This window comes from Bactrocera latifrons, unplaced genomic scaffold (genome assembly GCF_001853355.1).
Source record: "Bactrocera latifrons isolate USDA-ARS-PBARC rearing strain unplaced genomic scaffold, ASM185335v1 scaffold_542, whole genome shotgun sequence".
In the NCBI taxonomy this organism is placed as follows: domain Eukaryota; kingdom Metazoa; phylum Arthropoda; class Insecta; order Diptera; family Tephritidae; genus Bactrocera; species Bactrocera latifrons.
Genome location: NW_017537204.1, coordinates 74483 through 100971, shown reverse-complemented (window position 1 = coordinate 100971; position 26489 = coordinate 74483). Strand labels below are relative to the sequence as shown.

Genomic DNA, 26489 nt, shown 5'->3' with positions numbered 1-26489 from the left:
AAGTTCCTTAGGCCCGGCAGAGACCTGCGCCTCGTAAACGGGACGATGGTCGTTTTCAAGGGGTTGATGTTTAGTCCGACACTATTACACCAACCCTTGGCCAGACCWAGTCCCCTTTGTACGAGATCGCAGAGAGTACTCACAAATTTTCCTCTGGCTATAATAACAATGTCGTCCGCATATCCCTGACAGCGGATTCCATTGTTAGTCAACAGCACCAGCAGCTCGTCCACGACTATGCTCCACAGCAGGGGGGATAGCACGCCTCCCTGTGGGCAGCCCCTTTGTAGTACCGAGACGAATACTGGTGCCTCCTGATGTGGTTTCAGCCATTCTGGTGCGCAGTACCGCCTCTATCCACCTGCGCATTGTAGGTGTAATGTGTGTGCCACATTACTTTTCTCCAGTGCCCTTACTACGCTCCCGTGGGACGCGTTGTCAAAGGCACCATCGATGTCTAAGAAGGCGCATAACGTCACCTCCCCGAAGTCCAGCGAGCTCTGTATCTCCGAGGTTAGCTGGTAAAGGGCGGTGTTCGTCGATCTGCCTGCTCTGTACGCATGCTGATTTGCATGCAGGTTATAAGAGCCTTCGATCTTATTTCGTGGTCTATGATCTTTTCCATGATTTTTAGCAAGAAGGAGGTTAGACTGATCGGTCTAAAGGATTTAGCCAGCGAATAGTCTTGCCTTCCCACTTTCGGGATAAAGATCACCTTAGCWATCCTCCAGGGTTCAGGGATGTACGCCAGCGCCAGGCTATCTCTCATTACATGTACAAGGTGTGGCAGTGGAGTCTACTCACCTTGTTGCAGAAGTGCCGGGAAGATGCCGTCCGCTCCCGGGGACTTGAATTTGGCGAACGAGGCCATGGCCCACCTGACTGAGTCCGCAGTAAATAATTTCCTTGCAAGCACCCAGTCAAAGTTGTTGCTGATACGAGAAATGAATTCGAAATCTATGAAAAAAACTGCTTTAAATATTTCAGAGATAAAAGAATATAAAACGACAGTTTTTAGAAAAAGAAAGAGAAAATTACAGGCTAATGAATCACGGGATGGAGATGTGCAAATGTTAGGTCGAGACCACTTTAGAGTCAACACTTTTAATGTCATTCTTGACAATCTAGATGAATGGCGAAAAAAATGTGTTGCATATGAAAAGATTCATGAAAAGTTCTCAGTTATTATTGAATTTGGCAATTTGGATAATAAAAAGATTCGTAACCGAGCTAAACGTTTACAAAATGTTTATTATTCAGATCTTGAGTCCTCATTGGAGGACGAATGTGTGCACTACCATGCTTATTGCACTGGAAACAAGATGAAACAAAATTCACCTTCTGACATTCTGAAATTTTTCCGTGCAAACGACCTTTATACAGAGTTTCCGAACGTAGAAGTTGCATATCGAATATTTATTACTGTAGCTGAAGTCAGGCGTGCTTGCCTGTGAAAAAAATTATTGTAATACAATTATTAGTCAATCTCAGTGGAAAATTTGTAGTTTTAAGAACAAGAACCTATATTTTTTATATTATACTGAAGTATTATGCATATAATAAATTATTTGCAATACCTTAAATATTTAAATTTTTTAAAAACCTAACATCAAATCTTAATAACTTTGAGGGAAATTTCAGTGACGAGGCGGCATTTTTTCCAGTGCCCAACATTTAAATAGTTGAATTTTTTAACTTTAAATGCAAATATCTGAAAAACCATAAGTCAGAGGCAATTATATATATATTTTTTTCCTTGGTCCTCTTCTATGCGTACATACCCATTTTAACCTCGAAATCGGGAGATGCTATTCTAAAATTTATCCCTAAACCATGACATGTTGTAACGCGTGACACTTCATTTTTACGGAATCTAAACTGTCAGCGTCGATTTGTATTTTTTTGAGGGTTGCCAACACTTTACTAAATAAATGGCGGCATATTTAAATCTTGCGTTAATTTTGAGACACGTACTGGCAGGCATACCACTAAATTAATATATTACAACAACCTACAAAAGCTAGAACACGTTCCTTTGTCGGTAATCCCAATATTTAAATAAATATTCGAATTAATCACTTATAAAAATATTCCAATTATTAACTATTCGCTTAATTTGTAGGAAAACACTGGTCCCCTCGGGAACTCTGGAAGCGAACTGAGTGAACAGGAATGTAATAATCGGTAAATTTGTGAGATGTAATATATAATTAAAATTCAGCCATAATCCATCTCTGATAATGGCATGTCTGTATGTCTTAAATGTTTTGAATCGGGCTAATACTTCTCTTAGCCCCCATATCTCTAGTATAAATATTTTCGAGCTTCCGGGTAACTTTGTACGGCATATATCGGTCAAAATGTGAGTTATCTCATTTAAAATGAGAGAACGTGTTTTACTCAAAACAGTATACCTTTGTGTTAGAATAGATAAAATCGTGTGAAAATTTGACCCAGCTCCTATAAAAAACTAATATCAGGATTTTTGATATTCCGTCTGACTCTACTGTATATGTAACTGGTTTTTAGTATAAGGCATGTTAATGGTATGTGGGATTGGGAAAAATAGATAAAATCGGTTCGATAACAAACTATAGATACTATAAAATTATAAAATTGCTTGGATTTCCATCCTCTGTTTGACGTTTTTCACCTTAAAGCATTTCCCTTTCTTTGAGCCCTGCGATTTAGATCTTTTTTACTTGTTAATTTATAGCCCCATCTGATCAAATTTGACTGAACAAAAAACTAAATTTTAACGTATTTTAATACAAATCTGTATTATTAATAAAATTTTCCGTTTTTAGTGTCTTCAATGAACTTTGGTTGTTTCAATTTCGACTAAATTTTGGAGCGGCAATCGTTAGATCGTACTACAGTTTTGTCGTCAAATGCACAAACTCACGTCTCGTCTCCAGTTGAAAAAAACTCTATTGTAGAATAAAAATGTCTGTGAATAAAAAAATCTCGAAAAAACTGGCCAGATTATTCTACTGACCCCATAAACAAATTGGTGCCGCGTATAGAATAATTGAACTACTGACACTTGTCAGCAGCTTTCTGCCTAGTTATCTGGGCATAACCTTTACATGTAGTATTGATTAAGTAAATCGATAATTAGGCAGCGTTTAATATCTATTTGTAACCTTTCGTTGACTAATTGTTATATTATTTGCGACCAAGTTATATTGGCGACTTTAAGAATTATTACTTCTTAATCGAATCTTTTCTTCTAAAGCTTCACTGTTACCTGTCAACTTTGAACAGTCTAGTTCTTTAGTTTGAATACCGTCCAAAGATCTACAACGACTAAGTGCAACATAAGCTTGTCCAGCAGCAAACGGTCTAGAGTCTAGATGAATTACTGCGTGATCCACTGTACAACCTTGCATCTTATGAACGTTTGACACCTAACTCAGTATGCTATTGCTATTCAAATGTCACCAAAAGTAGTTATATATAGATGTTGCATACTTTTAAGCGCATCTTTTTGGTGAGCTGCTTAAACTTACGCCTTCCTACAGTGTCGCTCAAATATTCTTCGTTTCAGTACTATTTAAAAAAGTTACAAACAAACATTCATACATACATATAACTGAAGCTAATAAAAGCGTGTTAAAAAGGATTCTGTCTGAATTTCAATTGTATATCTCACAAATTGACCGAAATTTTGTCCACATATTCGGTACCTAGGAACTTGAATAGTTTTAGTTGGATTTTGACAATGTTTGCAAAATTGTATCTCTTTATATTAATCATTACTTGAATTATGAAGGAGAAAGAATAAAGTGGAATTAAAAATTGTGTTATATGAAAGTAGGCTGGGTTGTAGTTCAATTTCACTGTATTCACGCCCATTATCCAATTTTCCCATTCGTTCCAATCAACCCCTCGTATCATTTCGTAAAACTTAATGCCTCTGGCGTAATAAGTTATTGATTTACTGTGCTTTAGTAGTTTTAAATCGTACCGTTATATAAGGAGTGAGCGGGGTTATCATCCGATTTCACCCATTTTCACGCTGTGGGTAGGAGATCGTTTATAACAGGTTTTTCAATAGGGACGTTATAAAAGTAGACCGATAGGGACAGCAAACGATTATTCGACTATTTCCTGTTAGGTTACGTTAAGTCTATGGACTGCAGAATTTCGTACGAATATCGAACTTGAAATTGCAACAATATCGGGTTTCTCCAAACATGCCCGCGATGGCCACGTAAAAAAATCGAGTTCCATACATAATGGCATCGAATATACTTTCACAGGAATAACGAATTTCATTAATATTCCAAACCGTTTTTGTTCTATTTAAAAAAAGTTTTGCATAGCTCTTATTGAGGAACCCGTTATTTGCGCCCAGCAAATTTGGTTGTTTTAGTTTTAGTAGCTTAGGAGATATGCACAATAAACTTATTAGAAGGCGGGGCCACGCCCACTTTTTAAAAATGACAGACACGTCTTACTAGTGCGATTATCTCCACAAAATAACAGTTACATAATTAGGTGCTTAGTTAGAGATTATTGTTTATTGGCGATTTGTGAGCGTGGCAGTGGTCCGACTATGTCCATCTACGAACTCGAAATTTTTTTAATAAGTTACTGCTTGCACGGACGGACTGACAGATAGTCTACCAGATTTCAACTTTTCTCGTCATCCTGATTATTTTTATACACATAACCTTATATCTATCTCGAATAGTTTTAGGTGAACAAAACTATAATACTCTGTAGTAACAGGTTGCAGAAGTATACAAATTGTGAATAATGACGAAAACAAGAAAAACATATTCTTTGGACTTATAATACCCTGATCAATTTATATGCCAGCTGTATGTAATAAAATATGTTCCTAGTTATTTGTTCGTAATTATTCATTTGTTTATGTTGTTATTTACTTCATTCAATACTGAATTTTTGTTATGTATCCGAAATATTGCAAACTAAATTTCAAATATTATATACTAATTTCAAATATTAAAATATGAATTAAAATAATATTTTTGTAGTTGATTAAAAGATCTTAATGCAAATGGAATAAGAGAAAGATACATGAATATATAATTATATTTGTACATATATAACCGAATTTAATAATACTATATCTTAATAAAATTTTATTTTATTTAAAAATTGCAGTTAATGAATATATTTAATAACTCAATTTCCAAATCAAACATTCAAGCAATGCAATTGTGTTTGTTTTGAATTTTTACTGTCAACATTTTACTTTCCATTTGTCACAGCAAAATGTAAAATATGTTTACACCATAGGAACATTTTCCATTTCCAACACAGATAAAAATATTACCGTTTGGAAAACAGTCTAATATTAAAAGGTGTAGAGTTTTTTTTAGTAAAACTCAACTCCTCAAATTTACCCCACTGATTTGTAGAAAATTTTATATGTATATCTCTCTGAACTGGTTATTTTTAAGATCACTATACTTGAATACAAACACAGCGAAAAGGGGTTTCTTCTCTCATAGGTATGGTATTATTTAACAGGTAAACGTAAAGCCAGCGTAATCTCCATTATGAAGTGTAATGTATGTTTACAACTACACATAAAAGTATATTGAGAGAGTGCGTAAAAACCTGTTGCTGTATGTGTTTGGAAGAATTTACCTTACGATACTAGTCTAAACGTTGAACGAGTATGGCTATGATGGCTGTTGCTGCTTGAAATGCCAGTAAAACCGTGTTCGTTGCGCCTTAAATATGCTGCTAAAACGTATTAACTTTGTTTGAGCTTTTTAACCAATTAAAAAAAAATGAATCTATAGTAAATACTTACTTACTTTTCTCAACATGTTAAAAAAAAAATTAAATCCAGTTCAAATCTGATTGGACTAATATTTTTTATATATACATACATATATAAATGACTAAAAGCCCTCGTCTAAAGTGCAATAAGATTTAATAAGGCAAAAAGTTAATTGCTGCGATTACGAAAACAGGTAGGCAAGTGTGACAATGGAATTGTGAGAGTTTTGATCTTCTCTTTCAAAATAATATCAGAAGAGTGATCAGGTTTCGGAGAGTTGTGTGTACTCAATGTTTGCGTGAAACCAATAATATTTAATAGGTTGGAAAATTGAAGTGCTCCAGAATCCTTTATGAAGAATTTTTATATGCATTAAATGTCAATTTTGTACAAATATATACCATACATACATATTTATATGTTAAGGCTCCGAAATTTTTAAATTGTATAAGAGAAACGACAGAACTTTAGTTTGAGTCGTAGCGAAAGTTTTACGTGCATGCAGGCCTAATAGACCTGAAAATTTAAGTGAACTTAGATGGTATTCATTTTTTTGTTAAAAGTTATTTATGTGTACTTACTTATATATATTTATATATGACTTTATGTGCTCATATTTAAAATTTGATAAGTGAGTATATCTTATCTACTTCCATCGAACTGGTGTTTAAACAGTTTTCATGTTCATATATTTGTATATTATAGCATACAAACATATACGTACATATGTCCATCGTAATATTCCTTTTGTTGCACTTATCAAATATGCCTAGATATATATGTATGTATATATGTACGTCTGATATAAATACATATTATATACATATATCTATGAGAAAGGGATATTTTCAGTAATAATATTTATCCTTGGAAGGTGGTGAAATCGGTATTAATTTCTAAAATGAACTTATAAAAACTGTCATCATCATCCATCACTTCTAACCAAATTGTACAATCTAGTTTATTTACAGTTAGCCGTTTTCGAATTTAAAATTTGTACGTGAAGTATTTCAATTTTATTTAGGAACTCAGTCACCAAAACGGCAACTTTTACACTTGAATATTACATTAATTAAATACAAATTTAGTTGTATTTTAGATTAAACAAAAGGGAACTAAGTATGAATTAAATCTGCCAGTTCAATCATTAGAAATGAGAATATGGTTCTGAAATCTGAAAATACTTAATTGACCGATTTTACTCAATGTTGCGGTGAGCGAGGGAAATAATGAGAGTGCAAGAGGGTAATTAACATCATTGCTCACTTGGTAAAGGGAGTTGCTCAGGTGTGCTGTGTTGTTAGGAATATCAGCAGTAATACCACTGTAATATATGTACATATATGTACACAGTTCTCATCACATAGTACATACAGTGATTGCCCATTAAATAGTGCAACACAAGCACACATGTGAAGTGTACTTTGCGTAGATTTAAATACAAATTTCCGTAATGTAATATTTTCAGTATGATAATATCGACATTTTTTGATGAACAACTCTTGATAATGTCTCAAAAACTTCCGAAACTCTTGGAAACATCATTGAATTTATTTTAAATAATCTTAAGCATAAATACAGTACCTATTACTAAAATTTTGCCCAATCATTCTTATCACTCAGTACATACATATATTTATCAACTATTAAATAAACAAAAATCTTTTATTTGTATTTCAGTATAGAGAACGACGGTTTTAATTTCTAGGTACGCACTTACATTTATGTATAAATTTGATTATCTTGTAGATACACAATAAGCAATCGACATTCAGTTGCTTCAAATCATTACATTCATATAGAATTCCACAATCTTACATTTATGTATAAATTGCATTCATACTATCTACTATAAAAATATTATATACATAAGTGGATATACAGTTACTATTACTGATTTTTTAGTGCACAAGTGCGTGAGTATTTGAAATGGAAAATATGCCAACAAATGAAATTAAGTTTTTAAAAACACTTCTATAATGAACAGTTCTTCTCATTTGCCCAGAGTGTGGTAGCAAGGCTTAAACATTCAAGCGTGACTTACTTATGTATGTATTTGTATACGTACGACACCTGGTGGAGATGCATGAAGAGATCGGCAGTTGGACTCATAACAACAAATAAAACGAGAACCGAGGTGAAATTAGAGTTAAATTAAACACGAGAAAAGTGAGCACAGCTCTACACTCCTCAATGGTTTAAATATCTAACATAGAGTATGTATGCAATGAATTGTATTTGGATATATGTATGTATATGTATACGTACATACATAAATAAAAATATTGCTTTTCTGCAAATTTTTATATAAAGATACACGTATTAGCTCTTTATATAAAAATTTGGAGAAAAGCAATATTTTTATTTATGAATGTATACAAGTTTACCTTTTGAGTTCGTGTCTTACCTGTGTGATATACACATATATACATATATACATATATATATACAAATATATATATATATATATATATGTATATATGTATATATGTATACCTTCTCATACAGATATGTGATTGTATGTGTTTTAAGTGTTTACTGACTCTCTTTTTCGTATATTTGCTTTTTGTAAGATACGTTTGTAGTTTCACTTGTTAACATTTTCCCGGCTATGTTCACAAGCAATTTGGTTAAAGGCTGTAGGCATCCGTCGATCACTAGCAACCTCAGTCAGTTGCTGACATTCCATCGAGAGATGAGCGCGAGTCTACCGGTAACACTTGAAAATTTCTAAACGTAGTAATCTTTAATTATTGCCAATGTGGGTTTAATGCTGTGGTAAATGCTGTTTCATGTATAATTTAACGGTTTTTAAAAATACAATAAAAGTGTATTTTATAATAAAACTGTTTTAAAAATATATGCGTAGAATATACAAACGTCCATAGTGACTATATGTGTAACGACTGTAACCAAGTCCTATTGATGGCATGAAAATTGTTTGTGGAACACACGACAAGAAAGAGAAGGGGAATTTGCGAAGAACAGGTTAAAAGAAAAGTGCAGTAATGTTGGTATTGTATGGAAGTATATATGTACATGAGTCCCAATCAAATGAAATTTTAAAGTTATTAAAGAAAATTGCAATACGTACAAATCTGTGAATACGTACGGCAGAAATTGTGGTGTAACAGGTAGTCTCCACCGAAACAGCAAAGTAACAAGTGAGAAGTGATAGTTGGAAAACGGACCAATACGGAAAGGAGATAATAATAACAAGATAACACATTAAAAAGAGATCGAAGAAAGTGTAGTAACTAAAAAAAATGATTTTTAAGTCGATAGTAATTTCGCAATGTTAACTTTCAGTTGTAAATGGTTAGTTGAAAATCCATTGCTTACCTCAAACGCTTTGAGTATGCGTAAATGTGTCTTCACAATAGTAGGTATGAACTCATATACTATATGTTATATGAATGTATACAGTTGAGCTACAGAATTAATTGTCCATTGGAAGAACATTGTTGATACTGTTATTTTAAATTGGGTAACTTAAACTTTATACCAAATTTTCATACATTGTACTGCCAAAAACAACTTTTCCTGAAAATAAAATTAAAATTTGCGTGAGTGACGTTTAGAGAGATAGAGTACTCACAGAGGAGGTATAATTGAGAATCAATTGGTCTCGAGATCATACCTTACGGAATGTCTTTAGGATATAACTGGATTTTGATTAGTTGTAAATGTTAGAACAAAAAATGGTTAGTTGGTAAAAGCTTGAAAATGATAAGCTCTTTTTGTGAGCTTTTGGTCACAATTAAGGGTAATGTAAAAAATTTACAAGTTGCACGTTTCTAATCGGGCTTGTGTGTAGTATTCTAATGGATAAAATTGCGTGAAAACATGTTTTTGAGTATGCTTGAGTAATGCAAAGAAATTAATGCAATCAAACTTTGTCTTCCCCTAGCCTCTTATACGCGAAACAGAGATTTCTCAATTATTTTTGACATTCATCTGAATTTAAAGAGTTTATTGCGGTCAATATATGTGATATTTTAATGAAATTAGTAAACAAGTTTCTTAAACATCATGTGCTTAAGTGCTGAATGGGAATAAAAGAAGTCTATAGCCTTTGGTTGTGTTTATATCATATATATAATGCATTTTTAGGTTCGCTACTTTTTTAAGAAAAACACAGAAACTTCAATTTTAGTGGGGAATATTTATTATCCTTTCACTTGTTGGCCGCGGCTACGTCTCAAATGGTCCATCCGATGATTTCAATTTTCGTTTGCTCGTTCGAACATTTCGATTAGTAATTGGCGAATGTGACACAAGTGTTGTTTTGATCTAAGGCCTGAAACAAAGCGAGACTTTAGACTTTGCATACTCTTAAAGGAAAAAGTCTAACGGTATGTTATCACATGCTCCTCGAAATGTTATCTCAATAAATCTATTGATTGATGCGATGTGCATAAAGTGGCGCCGTAGTGTTGAAACCAAGTGTCGCTGAGATCACGAGCTTCATTTTCAGGCATCTCGGTTAGCGATAACGGTACCCATTGACGGTTACGTTCTCACCGTCATCATTTTAGAAGAAATACATCCACAAGCCACACCAAACCATTGTTTTTTCTGGATGATATCTGCACGTTGCTCTTCGTCCTCATTGCGCCAGATTTGGGCCTCATCGTTGAAAAAAATTTAGCTCGCAAACGTCAGATATTCTTAGAACATTTCAAGAGCACATAGATGCGAAGCGTTGTCGCTTGGAAAGATCGAGCGGTTTTAGTTCTTGAACAAGCTGTATTTAGTAGATATCGACGTAAAGTGTGCCAAGTCATTCCATATGTCAGTCCGATTTCGGCTTTCTGTGGTCTTCGTGTACACTCACTATGGAGAGAGATAGTGTTGTGAATAGTAATAGTAAGCCTTTAAAAGCTGAAGTGCCAAACAATACTGAACAAAAATAACATGACACGACACGTCGCAATAGTAAAAGTGAGTTAAAATATGAAAAATAAAATTTGGCAAGATTGATTATAGAAGTATACTAAAATTTTTTGACAATAATGCATAGGAATAACCAATTCAGCTAACGGCTGTTAAGGTTTTACGTAACTGTTGCGTTTTGTTCACCTAATGGTTGTTTGTATTATCTAAAAAATAAGTTTAGATATATGCTTATATAGTCTTAAGTAGTTTAAGTCATCAATATGATGAGACAAGTTCGTAAATGAGCGTAATCGGGCTAGGATAACGTTCACATAACGCCAATGAACGAAAATATATAAAAGGCCATATCTACGCACTGAATTAAAATAATTTTGCACAAGGGATCGTAGTAGCAGTAGCGTATTAAGATATCTTATTAAACTTCAGGTATAATCCTTTTCTGACATATGTTGTATGTCAAAAATGCATGGAAACTAGTCTATGTTTTCCTTAGCAATAAATAATAATATAATACAAAGATTTTCTTAATGACTTTATACCGCATATATCGGCCAATAGCTGAGTTTGGGCCTAAAACGGATAAAATCAGGAGAAACAAGGAAGCATTGTACTAGTATGTGTCGATACTACACCCTACTCCCATATACTTCATATAAGGATTTTCGTTTTTCTATCCAACCTGATGGAGAATAAGACAGTCAGAGTGTGGGTTGTGCACATATTTAAAAAATCCTTGAAAACGCGAACCTGATCGCGAATGATTTGCCACCTGACTTTAAATCCTTCAAGTTGGTCAAAATATGATTTTTTAATAAAACTAAATGAAAAAGTTTTTTTTTTTTAATTATATGCTTTACCGCTTAATTCAAATGGAATCGGTTTATATCTTACTTTAAACCTCATATCCCTAATATAAAGAATTTCAATGGTCTGGTTGACGTTTTCCACATTAACTAAATATATAATATTAAATTTAGACTCTTCGGTCGAGTTAATACCATATATCGCTCGTTTGAAGATGTTTCTAATATAAGTTTAGCCGACGTGAATAGCAAAAAAACTAACTGTATATACATTGGCATCATAAAGACCTTATAATCTATAATAGATGTTCAATAAAATGATAATATATGGAGTTGTTATAAGTACCATATGTGGACATATAGGCCAGAGAAGTACCAGAAAGGTTTAGGGATAGAAATATAAAATCTTACGATTCAGTCGCCATGATAAGTTAATATAAAATGGTGTCAAAAAGTTATTCAGCAACACACAATCTTACACAAGCCGATAACATAGAACCTTACGATGCGACGTTGCCGAATGTGTTTATGTATGTGTAAACTTTATTATAATTTTATTTAAATATTATAGTTGTGGACATAAATTCCTATAAAAACGAGTTGACATAGATGCACATACATATACACAAATACGCTCATAAAGATATACATACGACAAAAGAATATAATAACTTCACTTATAGATAGTTACATGTATTAGGTGACTATTTAAATATGTAAATACATCTAAGCTTATGCTTATGTGTGTATACATATACTAAGTCCGTACGCAAATAGTCATGCATTAAATTGCGACATTAGTCGGCATTGGTGAGTATACTCGATTAACCCATACACTTTCTGACCTTTGAACATTGCACGTCCGAGACCGAGAAATCACTGTCTTTACTCGAACTGAATAAGTTTAGCGACAGTAAATGCTGATTTTAAAGTATTTTACTTTTCATCGCGTACATCTAAGCATATATGTGCATACATATATTATTAATATGTGGATATATAGCAAAGTAGGAAAATTAATTCCTTTTGATTAAAAGAGAAATTATATCGTCAAAATGTGCACTGAAATGGGTCGAAACCAGCTTTTGCACTCAATTTACATACGTATGAATATGTATGTATATACTATACTATTTCTAGCTTTTAGTTTATTATACCCTGAACAGGGTATATTAAGTTTGTCACGAAGTTTGTAACACCCAGAAGGAAGCGTCGGAGGCCCTATAAAGTATATATTAGGTTGTCAAAGAAGTCTTGCGGTATTTTCGCTAGTTGGCGCTGAAAGCGCGTAGTTCTAGTTTTATTCGCCGCATCGGGCTATAACTTTTTTTTAAATCTAATTTCACGCGCTAACACGTGTTTGATTGATTGTCGTTTCTTTTAAGTCGTTCGTGAGTTATAGCGTCGCAAACTAAAGAGAAAATACGGCATATTTTACAGTACTACTACGATAAAGGCAAAAATGCATCTCAAGCCGACAATAGAATTTGTGCAGTTTATGGACCCGATACAGTTTCCATTTCCACCGCACAACGATGGTTTCAACGTTTTCGTTCTGTTGTAGAGGTGGTCGAAGATGAGCCACGCTTCGGAAGGAATGTCGTCGAAAATTACGATAAAATCGCTGAATTGGTCGAAAGAGACCGGCATAGTAGCAGCCGTAGCATCGGTCAAGAGCTGGGCATGAGTCATCAAAAAAAATTTTATGAACATTTGAAAATTCAATAAAAAAACACCGCAAGACCTTTTTGACAACCTAATATATAAATGATCAATACGTTGAGCTGAGTCGATTTAGCCATGTCCGTCTGTCCGTCTGTATGTATGCGAACTAGTCCCTCAGTTTTTAAGATATCGTTTTGAAAATTTGAAAACGTCATTTTCTCTTCAAGAAGCTGCTCATTTGTCAGAACGGCCGATATAGCTGTCACACAAACTGAACGATCGGAATTAAGTTCTTATATGAAAAACTTTCACATTTGACAACGTACCTTCCCAATAGTTGGCACAGGTTATTTTCTAACATAATAATGTAACAGCCGAAGAAAATGTTCAGATCGGCTTATTATAGAATATAGCTCCCACACAAACTGAATGATCGGAATCAAGTTCTTGTATGGAAAACTCTTGCATTTGACGTGGTATCTTCACGAAATTTGATACGGATTACTGCTTAATAATCTCCGAAAAAATTGTTCAGATCGGATTACTATAGTTTCCATAAAAACTGGGCACATAGTTACTAAAAGAAATACACCTGTGAAGGATATATTAGCTTCGGTGCAGCTGAAGTTAACTTTTTTTCTTGTTTTTGTTATTATTAATTACTTCTGTGTATTTGCCCTGTTTCTATTTATTTTGTTACGGACATCTTTTCGCGGTCTTTAGATATCTAAATATGAAATGCGTTTTACATATTAGCACAATGATAAGCTAAACTCTGCTTTGAAACCCGCTTTAAAGGGTGCTTTCAGCAGTACTTGGCACTAATATCCTGCTTGCATATACTTATATCTTCAAATATATGTCCCTGTTACTTTAACTTAAAATATTGCATGAGATAAATTTTTTGGTAGGCAACAATCAAAACTTCATATTAAATTTATAGTTTGCATTGAGGTCTAATAGCTAGATAATATCTTAAGTACTACTCTCATTCCTAATGAATGTAATTTATACATAGATAGGGGTGTTTTTTTTTGAACTAATAATTCTTTTTACTACCGCCACGAAGTTTCCTTGGAAATACCCTAAAAACATTCCCAGAAAATTTGAGCCCTTCATATTATCATTAAGAACTGAACCAAGGCATGTAAAAATGTTCCATTGAAAATACACTAAAATCGTGATTTTTTATCTTTAAATTCCTACAGCCCAATGCTATTATATGGCATCGCTTTGACTTTATACGCATATTTCTTAGAGTCGTTCACTCTACAAAAGTGCCCAGTGCAACAAAGTCGTAACTCACACCGGTGAGGTAGTATGGGGCTCTAAACTCGACTTTTCCTTGTACATGACAAATTTGTAGGAAATAAATATATATATAAAAAATGGCTGAGGTCAAAATCGCTATCATTAATACTTCTCGAGATATTCGGCTTTTTAAGTAAGTAATTTTCAGTCCTTAATATATTAACATTAAGGAACATATAAGGACTAAGGAAACAAGGAAATTTCATGATGGGAATGAAAAAAATTAATAGTTAAAAATAAAACACCCTAATATAGATACATATAAAACTAAATATTATATCTAGGATATAAATGTAATTGTGTTTTTGACTTTTCAGGAAAGACATTAAACCGTGGAAACCTTAAGGCGTGTCAACAAATGTGAAAATCCTTTAATTTTATACATATGTTTATGCAGAGAAATTTGCTTAGTCAACACTTTAATATTTTTAACAAATCCAAGAAAATACTCCAAGTAATATTACAAATGCAAGAGCAAATAAAAGAAAAAGACTTCCTGTGATAATAATCAAGACATTCTAATAAACAAACGGCCATATATACAAAGCCTTAAAAAGGAAATATGCAGGTCTCAGAATATTTGGTGTCGCTATATATCGCAACATGTGGACAAAATGGGCCAGGACTTGGAGCGGATGAAAGGGAAATAATATTGCTAGTGTACATTATTTTGGAAGCTAGTAGCGGAAAGGTAATTAACTTTGATGACATAATAATATTCACTATTTGATTGTAGTTATAAATATTGTTCTATATTTAATACTCCTATTTTATAAGTTTATAAGTATAGATGACTGAATACATTTAATAGTCAACTTTTAAATTTATTTCTCTTACAATTTTTATTTGAACTGTGGTTCTGAGGTTTTTTAGGTTTAAAAATAAATAAACATTATATTATGTTGGCCATAATAACTTAATTTGTGTGTTAAATTAAATAAAAACATGAATTTTTTTAATTTAACCTTAAACAAATTTACTTTATTAGTAATATTTTATGAACCGCATGCAGGTAATTTGGGACTCTCTTGGTATAAGTGTATCTATTTATGCATATAATAACAAACCTAAATGTGGATGTTTCGTTTTCAAAGCGATCTTAGCATTTTCTCCTAACTTTATCATTAGCTCTGTAAAAGGTCTATAGAAAAGTCACCGGCCTGACCCTAGATGACGATACTTGAATTATGGCTTTTGATTAGCCCTAACATTGAAAAGGCGTGTGTATAAATTTGACAGCTTTCGGATCACTAGTTTGTAAATTGTATCGGATAATCAATTTTCAAGAATTGGTATGTTAAATTTAGACGTAGTAAAATAAGCACCGAAGACAGTGAACACAGTGGGCGTCCAAAAGATGTTGTTATTGACGAACACATCAAAAAAGCTACAAAATAGTTTTGGATGACTCTAAAATAAAGTTGTTCGAAACAACAGGCACTCTAAAGATATCCACTGAATGTGTACGAAATATCATTCTAGAATATTTGAGTATGAGAAAGGTGTGAAAGGAATGAAGAAGAGATCACCCAACCTGAGGCATATTCTGAAGCAAAGGACAAATGGTCCTACAAAAATGGTATCGAAAAGTTGGAGGGTCGCTATAATCAGTGTGCCATTAAAAAAAAACCAATTTTGCAAAAAAAATGTTTTTACTGTGGTAGGACGGGGAATTCTCAATTGACCTGATACTTATTTCTACCTTTAGTGCGATTACTATAATATTAATACATCTTAATAAAGCGACTTTCTCCGAAAAGAAGTCCGAACTATTGTCTAAAAATAAATGGATATTTACCAATTATATATATATATAACGAACTATGCATGTATTTGTTAATTTTGATAGTTAAAATATGTACATATATATGTATAAAAACACGCATGACAACATGTGGTTGTAACACACTTGCAAACAGCGTTTGGCGAATCTCAAAAGTTAACAAGTGAGGAAGATCATAGGTTCAGGTGTAAACGATTTGCCATTTTCAAGGATCGAAACCGGGAAATATCTTCTTCTTTTGCAAAAATTGATTAAAAACAAGTAAGGAAGGGCTAATTTCGGGTGCAACTGAACATTTTATACTCTTGCAATTAGCAAGAAGCAAAACCAGGGAAATACTTTAAGTTATAAAACTAATAATATAGAGTAAATTCAGTCGGAAGTTCGAAAATTTTGATATTAGTTATAAAGGGGCTAGGCCAAGTTTTGGCTCAAATTTATCTATTTTAGACACAAAAGCACCCCGAAGTTCGAAAATATTTATATTAAGTATATAGGGGCTAAGGGAAGTATTGGTCTGATTCAACCCATTTTTGACATACAGACAATCCATTATAAGAGAAGGATTATCCTTGAATTTCAGTTATATCAACTATAGGTAAGGGGTCTAAACGTTCCGTACATAGGAATTTGAACAGTTTTTACTGGAAACTGAACGAAAAAGTGGAATTTAAAATTGTGCTATATGAGAAGTAGGCGTGCTTGTTGTCCGATTTCGTCCATTTTCACACTGTGACATGGGAATGTGAAAGAAATGCTATATATTAAGTTTTATAGAAATCGGTCTGGTTACGAGATATGGGATCGTCCGATTTTCACACTGCTCCCATAAAGCCATCTCATACCATCTCGGAGGTACAATTTAATGCCGCTGGCGTATTTAGTTATTGCATTTTAATTGTTTTTAACAGTACCGTTATATGGGAAGTGAGCAGGGTTATCCTCCGATTTCATCTATTTTCATACTGTCCATAGGAGGTTTTAAATATTTGTACTTAGGAAACTTTCTTATTGTAGGTTAAACTTATTAGAGGGTGGGACTACGCCCACTTTTTCAATTTTTGTCCACACGGTCTCCATGCTACCGCAATTCTCTGTACCAAATTACAGCTTTATATCGTAATTTAATACGAAACTGGAACTTTTTTTGAACTAAGATACCAACAAATGAAGTTTCATCAATATATCTCAATTTTTACTTACAGTTTGCACGGACGTAAAGACATTCAACCGGATTCTATCTCACTTAGTTTTAGGTGATACGTACAACCGTTAGGTGAACAATTGTAGCAATTGGTTGCAAGAGTATAAAAATGTTGCGAAAGAATTAAACATCTTATATGTATACCAGAGGACCCGTCCACGCTTTTCTGTGGCTGATACATAAATGATACTACTTATACCATCTATATGATTTCTATTAGTTAGATTATAACTATTAGTTAATGAGAAAGTGAAGCAACTTGTATTAGGGGAAAAATACTGTTGACTTTGGGCTGAGCACCAGTAAAATCGACTGAGCCCACTCAACAGTCAGTATAGTGGACTGCATATTATGAAACGGTTCTCAAGCGCGGAAATACAAAAAAAGTCGACCGGCAAGATTATGACATCAGTCTTTCGGTGGTGATTTGGTCATTTTAAAACCAAAATCAGCTCAATTGGCCCAGCCGTTCTCGAGTTTTAATCAGACTAACGAACAACAATTCATTTTCATTTATATAGATATATACAACATATTATTATATAATTGTAAGGATTCAAATGCACATATTATATACATATTAAGCCATTTATTTATATTTATACACTCCATATACAAAAATTTAAAATTTTCTTGGATGTGCCCGTTTTTGGACTGTGAACATGATAAGCAAATCTTTGCTTAAATTAAATACAACACAGTTATCATCATCATCATGATATCGGTCAATAAATCTACACTGCTGTACATATATACAGTTAATTAATATAGTGCTTTCTGGTAGACAATATTTTTAGTTTTTTTTTTGTGGTGGGTAAATAAATGAGGATGTTGGTTTTCGGACACGCGAACACGCAACGTATAATTGTCCATGTGCGAAAAAGGGAAACTCTAAGTTTATTCCGCAAACTTGCAACGATTGGCCTTGCGATTTATTTATGGTCATCGCAAAAGCTAGACGCACGGGAATTGCAACCTTTTAAAATCAAATGGCAAATCCGTTGGAATCATAGGTATTCGTGGGATTAAGACATCCTCTCCTTGTATTTTCCTTTGATTATTTTAGCTTCGATAATGTTATTCATGAGTTTCTTCACAACCAATCCCGTTCCATTGCAAAGTCGAGGTTGATTAATATTACGTAGCATGATGACAACTGACCCTACTTTAATTTCAAATTATCTGGTGGTAGTCCAGGCAAGCCCAATGAATTTAAAAATTCTGTAGAATAGTTGACTACGTCATCCTGGTTTGTAGTGGTGTCAACTGATTTGTACGTAAACAACTCTCCTGGAAGGAAATTTTTAATGGTAGCATTGAGATCATCGACATCTTTGTTTTTTGCTGCCAATATTGCTCGTTCACTTAGCCAATCGTGGTTATTATATTGTTGTTTAATGTCCGGAAAACACGCTGAATAAGGTCGTCTTTCGATTCTGTGAAGTGACAGAAATCTGTGGGAAAAGTCATTAATCYGGTCGAGCTGTCAACTGCGACCTTACCATTGCCAATATCCAGCAACTGTCTCGAAAGCACAGTCGCAGTTTGATTTTGTTGCAAAAACACTCGCATGTTAGTAGTTAATTGTAGTGTCTTTACGTGCCTCCACAAATTTGATGATTTTAGACATGCGTTTATTTCGTGAGCAACAGTCGATCGAGGAATTACTGGAAGAGTCTGACGAAAATCACCTGACAACAGTATCATAGCTCCACCAAAAACCACCTATCTAGTGCCTCCAGCGAGCTCTTGTGGGCCATTGTGCATTCGTCCCAATTATGCATACTTGGAGAGTCTTCGCCATAGCTCTATTTTGGGCGATGTTGCAAACTGGCGTTTCGTCGACATGCATGTTTAATGGTAATTTTAAGGCTGAATGTGCAGTTCGTCCGCCTTATAATAAAGGTGCTGCTATTCCAGATGAAGCCAACGCTAGGGCTACCTCATTTTGCTAATAGCAATGTAATTAGGAACGTTCTTCCAGTACCCCCAGGAGAATCAAGAAAGTAAATCCCCCCCGACCCACTGTTTACAGCTTGTATCAAACGATCGTATGCAATCCTTTGTTCTTCGTTCAATTGCGGAATGGTTGTGCGAACTGCTTCGGTCATAGCTTGAATATCGTACTGGAGTTCTCTTTGCAACTCATGGTTTAATGCATCTTGCATAGCACAATTGGGTGCTGTCAGGCCCAAACACGACAATACTTTATTTGCCATCAATAAACACATATTTTCTATTATGATCAATGTGTCATTGTAAATCTCTGCCGTAATTTCCAATGTAGGATTCAAAGTTTTACAACGCAGGCAATGCAACACATCCTCAGACATGTCATCCCTATTTCATCCACAAATCTTTCGGATTTGGGGGGAAACATGTCGATATTATAATCGCAAACAGTGTGTGAATTTGATGCGGCGATGAAGATATCACGGAATCCTTGAGCGTATCATCCCAATGCATGTCGTTTTCAAGCAATCGTAATAATTGAGACACCTCACGGTAAGTTACACACAGATGTCCATCAACTGTTCTCAATTGTTGAAACGATATCGGACCAGGAACATTTAATAATAACAATCTAAGATAATAACAATCATCGTTATTAGGATGTACTGCATATATACGGCCTATAGCATCTGTGGCAAATACATTTTCATATCTTTCAAGTGGTGTTCCTTGTTTACGACGCTGAAAAGGCTTTGATGATGCGTTCCATGTGTAGTAGCGCGGCATATCAGCATACAGCAAAGTGCGAGCGAATTGATCAGTTTCGCAAATTGAGAAGAAACCTGTCAATGTTTTCACAGGTGGACGTGCCGATCTATCCACAGCGTTGTTTGCGTTGAAATACACTTGTCCATTTTCCAAATGAACTGCCAAATGGAATACAGTGGGATGTCTTTCATTAATTTGCTGCTTACATAGCGACCCATCTGATAGTGAGACACTTCATCATTTGTGTTTGTTACTGCGAAGATGGCCATGTCGCTACCTTTGTTAACATATTTACATATGTATGGATTTCACAGAGTTACAAAATTCCACATTGATGTGAGTTTCAAAAGTTTTGGACAATATGGGCGAGAACGACACAATCTAACGATTGTCTACATGAACATCTTGTCCTTTTATCTCGACATCTACAGATTGTTCACCGTCCTCAACTGACCGCCGACGATACAATGGGTAACCATCGATTCCCGAGATGGTTTCAGCAATCAAGTTTCTCGGGTACCGTTTGGAGTACTTGCCGTCGATCATACAGGGTGAGCTGTTGTTGATAACTCCGTAAGGTCCATGTATCATGTGTTTAGTTACTATTGTATGCAATTTTGGGTCAACCGTTTCATCAGGAATTTCGGCTGAAATAATGGATTCAATTTCTCCTGGCTTTATTTTTTAAACCAACCAGACTAATATATGAGCATGTGGCAAACCACGCTTTTGCCACTTAACAGATTACATCCAACAACGTACTTGGCCATACACACGATGCTTTGTAATGAAATTCATTAAAGATTTTAATTTTTGCTTATAAACTCTGGCTGTGATGTAATGCCTATCAAGTGGTGTTTGGTTGTGTAGAAGTTCTTTTTTTATTTCATTGTGGGTTACAGGTGAATGGTCTGGACGGCCATACTTTCGAACATAAGACATCGCATCTTGAGCGTACTCGTGCATTTGGCGCGGGCTTCCGATGTAAGTGGCCGGTAAAATTGTCATTCTTTCTATATTATTTACATTGCCGTCAGCATTCATTGCATCGCGAAGATGAATGTACTCTTCAGATCGAAGCTGCTGTTGGTTTAGACGAATGAATGTCAATCGTTCAGTCTCAATTTTGACGTACATGTCCACAGCATACTGATGAAAGAGCCGTTGACACATCAAAATGTGATTTACTTCACCTTCACGGATCATGAGTCTGTATGCATAATAATTCATGGCACTAACTTTTTTGTGTGTATCAGCGTCTGGAAGTACAAATGATAAAAAAATACATTTATATATTGAATATATAAAATATTTTATTTTGTATAATTTAATTACGTTGTTGAATTAACCATTTTGATATTAAAATGGTACCCATCTTCTCCCTGCCAGAAAATTAATGGGTATTGTAAAGCATCATAAGCTCTATGCGTTTCATATACTCGTTTCAATTCATTGTTCCGGCGATGAAGTACAATATCTCTTGATTGCAAATTCTCTCCAACRACGACAATAGCCACTTCATCTATTGTCGGTGAATTAAACCTCCTTGCATGCTCTCCAGCAGGTGTTTTGTCGGCTCTTATTACAATATTATGGCTGTCTGATGGCATTCGATCCAGTGCCATTTTGAACACCTTCACTAATTCATTATTCTCGTAAAGAAATGTTTGCACTTGTTACACAATGGTTCGCTTGACGGTTGGATTATGACCACAACGTGTATCAACTTCCGCATCTTGATTGCCCATAAAATAAATTTGCAAAWATTTATGATCTGCATCTGGCRCTGGCAGMATTGCCCCCAGTAGGTGATGAATTKGTCCTTGTATCTKTAATTGTTTAAGGACTGATTAAATTAATTGTGATACAAATACAAATTAGAATTTCACTAAAACAATTATGGTATACTACCTTGAAAGTGCCCATGAACCCGTCTTCTACTATATGCGTTGCACCAAACGATGTCATTTGGAAACAATTATTATATTTTTGGATGTTAGCCAAGAAGTGTTTAGACTCACCTTCCATCCCATTAACTAATGAGTGTAACGGTTCAGGTGGTGGAAACAATTTTGGCAATTGTACTTTGCCACCAGCACAACAAAATCCTGCAGATTCACTACTGTATTTTAATGCTTTACAATGTTGACAAATGACTGACATTTCCCCAATCGTCACAGATTTGTCGGCACTATAATCAATTTCCGGATCGTAGGAAAATGCTCCTCGTTCGAGGTTTACAGGAGCTTTGCGTCTGCAGAATCGATTAAATTCATTATCCCGTGCTCGCTGCTGTTGTGATCGATGTGCACGAACTTGTTCCATTCTCTGCCTATCCACTTCATAGTTATTTACTCTTGAATGTAATTCTCCCATACTTGTACGACTGTTATCATTATCAGCCTCTCGCTGGTCATTAGTGCGGTTGGAGCGTAAAGTAGCTCGTTGCACATTAACACAACTTCGACGACCTGTCAGGTCGTTTTCTTTTCTTCGGCATTGTAAACAGCGAGAAGAAAATCACTTTTAGCAGTATTTCAGTATTTCTCCAATTAAATGTTATTATAATAAAAATATTTTCGAGATTTTGTAACACTAAGTTTGGCACCCATCAAACATGTCAACACATTAATTATTTTTCTATTTTGAAATTTAAATACACGATGTTATGAGTAAAGTTCATATTATGTTGTCGATTCAAAAGTCAACTTTTATATGGGAAAATGGAATTGTCGTCTTATTCTATCTTACTCGCAAATTTTCCTTATTTGCTCACCGCTTAGACCGACCCTGCACTACGACAAACATTTTAAAAGCAAAATCAGCTCAATCGGCCCTGCCGTTCTCGAGTTTTAATCAGACTAATGAACAACAGCTAATTTTTATTTATATAGATAAAAATATGTTGGATTTTTGTCCGGATTTGCTGCAAATCTTCTAAAGGATGGACAAACTGCTTATTCCTCTTTAAAACTTCCGTTATCCTAAATCGTGAACACCCCTGACATCGAGAATTTGCACGAAAAGGAATTTCATTGGTTGTGTTCTAGGGCAATAGTGTCACCCAGGAAAGATAGTGTTAACGAAATAAACGATCTAATTATCCAAAAATTCCCGAGGAAATAAAAAAATACAAATCGATAGACGTGACTAATATCGATGACATAGTCTCTTATCCCCATTATTCGTTAACCCTTTCTGGACTGCCACTAAATGAATTGGCTTTAAAAATTGGAATTTCAATTATACTTTTGAGGAAATCCTCCAAACATATACAACGGGACAAGGTTGCTTTTGCTCTCATTATAAACAAGTCCCAAGGCCAGACTTTCAACATAGGAGGGATTGACCTACGAAAATAATATTTTCCTCATGACCAAATGTATGTTGATCTCAGGCCGGAGGTCTTGAAAATCAATTTATATTGCTGTCATAAAATAAATTAACATCAAATATCGTTCACAGTAAGTAAAATATAAAGTTAAGGCCATTTTAAAAACAATAAGAATAGTATCAATAAATATACTTCCATTTAAGAAATTTTTAATGACCCCAAGCAAAAACGAGAAATTATGTGTGGGAGAGTGTGTAGAAAATATAACTTTTGAAATGGTTGTTTAATACCCGTGTGAAGCCGGCGGGCTCTAGTTCATTATATTTATAACGTATCTTCAATGCCAAGACTCACTTAGTATTTACATATTTTACTTCCAATCAGCGAAAAATGGATCGAACAGGTCGCGAGATATAAGTTTTTACCAAAATATTGGCGGTACTATGCCTATCGTCTAATTTAGACAGTGTCTTCTATAAAGCTCTCTTGTACCATTCCGGACGTAAAACTTATGTGTTTGACGTATTTAGTTATTGATTTATAGCACATTTAGTAGTTTTTAACAGATCGGTGGGACGGAGTTATCAGCCAATTGGACCCATTTTCACACCGTGGATAGTGTTCAAATTACTTGAACAATAATATATAGTCCACTATCAGTTGACTGCATACAAAAATGCAGCAAATAAAAGAAAATATATAATAAGAATACAATACATCAAAACAACCCTTATGGTGGTTTTTGTATTTTTCATCATAAATTTTCAAGTCACACCCAGTTAAGTAAAAGTTATTGTAGCGCTACGTCCCTTATTCCTTACCTCGGGTGGGGGTAATAAGTGATAGGCACTGCCACTGGTGGGGGAAATAAAATATATAAATAAAAAGAATCTTTTCGGCTTTGCTGATAAGTAAACATGTTCAATGATATTTGAACAGATAGGAATGCTAAAAACAATTGTCTTGAGCGAATTTGGTTAAAACTGATTTAGCGGTTTAGGAGATATATTTTTGTATATTAAAAATTTGTATGCAAGGCCACTTCCCTTATACCTTAATTTTTACTCAAGTTACAGCTTGGTCAAACGGATCGTCCATCCGACAGACAGATGGGACCCGGATTTCAACTCGTATCTTCATTCTGATCATAATTTACTAAAATTTATACTCAAACTACATCTTAAAGATATTAGATTTCTTGGTAACTTAATTTACATATTTCATTTTTTTTGGGAGATTTATCATAGTTATAATACATTCGTTTGATTTGAATTTGTTTTCCGAAAATCGTTAACTATTTGCACAAATGTGCTTTATTAAAATTAGAAGTATGTGTTTGTCAAATGATGTTCATTTTCGAATTCTTCCCATTAAAAATCTAACATACATATGTATGTATATGTGTAGGTATGCATGTAGACTCATGAATTTATTTAATTTTAAAGACATTCGGTATGAACGCAGTATGGAGAATACGAATGTCAATGACTGGCTAATGTCATGTCCTACTACGTTCTGGATGGTTTTAAGCATTGTACTTTATCAATTATATTTTCGAAACATACATTATGTAGTTCTACTCTACAAATCTAATGATTTGAATAACATTTTATAATAATTTTATTATTATGATATTTTTAGAAGTATTTATCTCCAACTAGGTTTTGGGATTGTATGAATAATTTTTATTACCGTCAAAATGTTATAATAAATAATAAGTCAGATTTGAAAGTTTTTCGATCAGCGTTTCGTTAGGAACATTTTTCTGACTTAGCGTTATTTGGATATATTTGTTTATATCCTAAAAGTGGTCAAATTGACGTTGGTGGACTAGTATGTAGGCGTACTTTTATAAAATTTGCGCAATTTTACTCTATATCATAAGGAATTTATAGAAATATGACAACTCAATTTTGGTTCCAATCGGTAATAAGTTAGATATGATAGTGGGCGGTATTACCCTATTATTTCATATTCTACGATTATGTATATATATTTAAGTCAGTTTTAGCACTATAAGTAGTTCGGAACCTAAGCGTTATAAGAGCGGTGGGTTCCAATATTTTCAGACTTCAGTATACATTGGCTGAACGTTAGTTTTGTAGTGATTTTTCGAGCTACGCCGTTTTGTGGGCGTTATTGCTACTATGCACATAGGAGCATTTGGTCTCAAAAACCAGACAAAATTATTTAAAGCGATTTTCTGAATGAAAATGAATAAAAATGCATGATTAAATATAATAATGCAATATACTAAATTAAACAAGTTAGGAAGGACTAAGTTCGGGGGCAACTTTTTTTTGATTTTTATACTGAATATATTTGAGAAGGGGGTAGTGCCGACTAGATTTTATCTATTTTTGCTCATCCCACATACTACTAATATGCCACTTTCTCAAAAAAATGTTCTCTCGGTTTCAATTAGGTGCCTTACCTACAATCAGAATTCATATGGAACATTGTTAAATGGATGTCCGAAAATTTTAGTAATAGTAGTAATATCGGTAGGGGGTTGTGTTGGAGGGGTCAAGTTTTCGCGCAATTGTATCTATTTTAGGCGCAAAGATACACTGTTATGAATAAAATATGTTCTGCAATTTTCATTGGGACTTGACTCAAATATTGGCGTATATAGGCAACATAAAGTGATCTAGAAATTCTAAAATCTTTACATTAGGTATATGGGGGCTCAGGAAGTATTGACCCGATTCAACCAATTTTGACACAATGAAATACTATTGTCAGAAAAGGACTCTGTGTGAATTTCAATTTCATATCTCATACATTGAACGATATTTTCTGTCAAAAGTCAACTGTTGGTATTCGGTTTACCAAGGGGATTGAACGGTTTTGGTTGGATTTAGACAAATATTGGTCAAAAAGAGGCTTCTTCTTCTTGATTGGCRTAGACACCGCTTACGCGATTATAGCCGAGTTAACAACAGCGCGCCAGTCGTTTCTTCTTTTCGCTACGTGGCGCCAATTAGATATTCCAAGTGAAGCCA

The 26489-nt window shown here is 34.2% G+C and overlaps 1 protein-coding gene across 10 annotated transcripts in view; it reads left to right on the top strand.

Annotated features, from left to right (window-relative positions):
- The first annotated feature begins 5663 nt into the window (after positions 1-5663).
- The window catches only part of LOC108974283 (RNA-binding protein fusilli), a 54822-nt gene continuing 33996 nt past the window's right edge, over positions 5664-26489 (top strand). Inside the window, exons 1-3 of one of the 10 annotated variants that reach the window (XM_018942001.1) lie at positions 7612-7680; positions 7752-7901; positions 14760-15133. In XM_018942001.1, the coding sequence (XP_018797546.1) occupies positions 15005-15133 (129 nt within the window). In that variant the 5' untranslated portion in view covers positions 7612-7680; positions 7752-7901; positions 14760-15004. Of the gene's footprint in view, positions 5958-7444; positions 7473-7611; positions 7681-7751; positions 7981-8409; positions 8543-8562; positions 8753-8789; positions 9151-14759; positions 15134-26489 lie in introns of those variants that run through there. The other 9 variants (XM_018941997.1, XM_018942003.1, XM_018942000.1 and 6 more) reach the window with 9 other exon arrangements.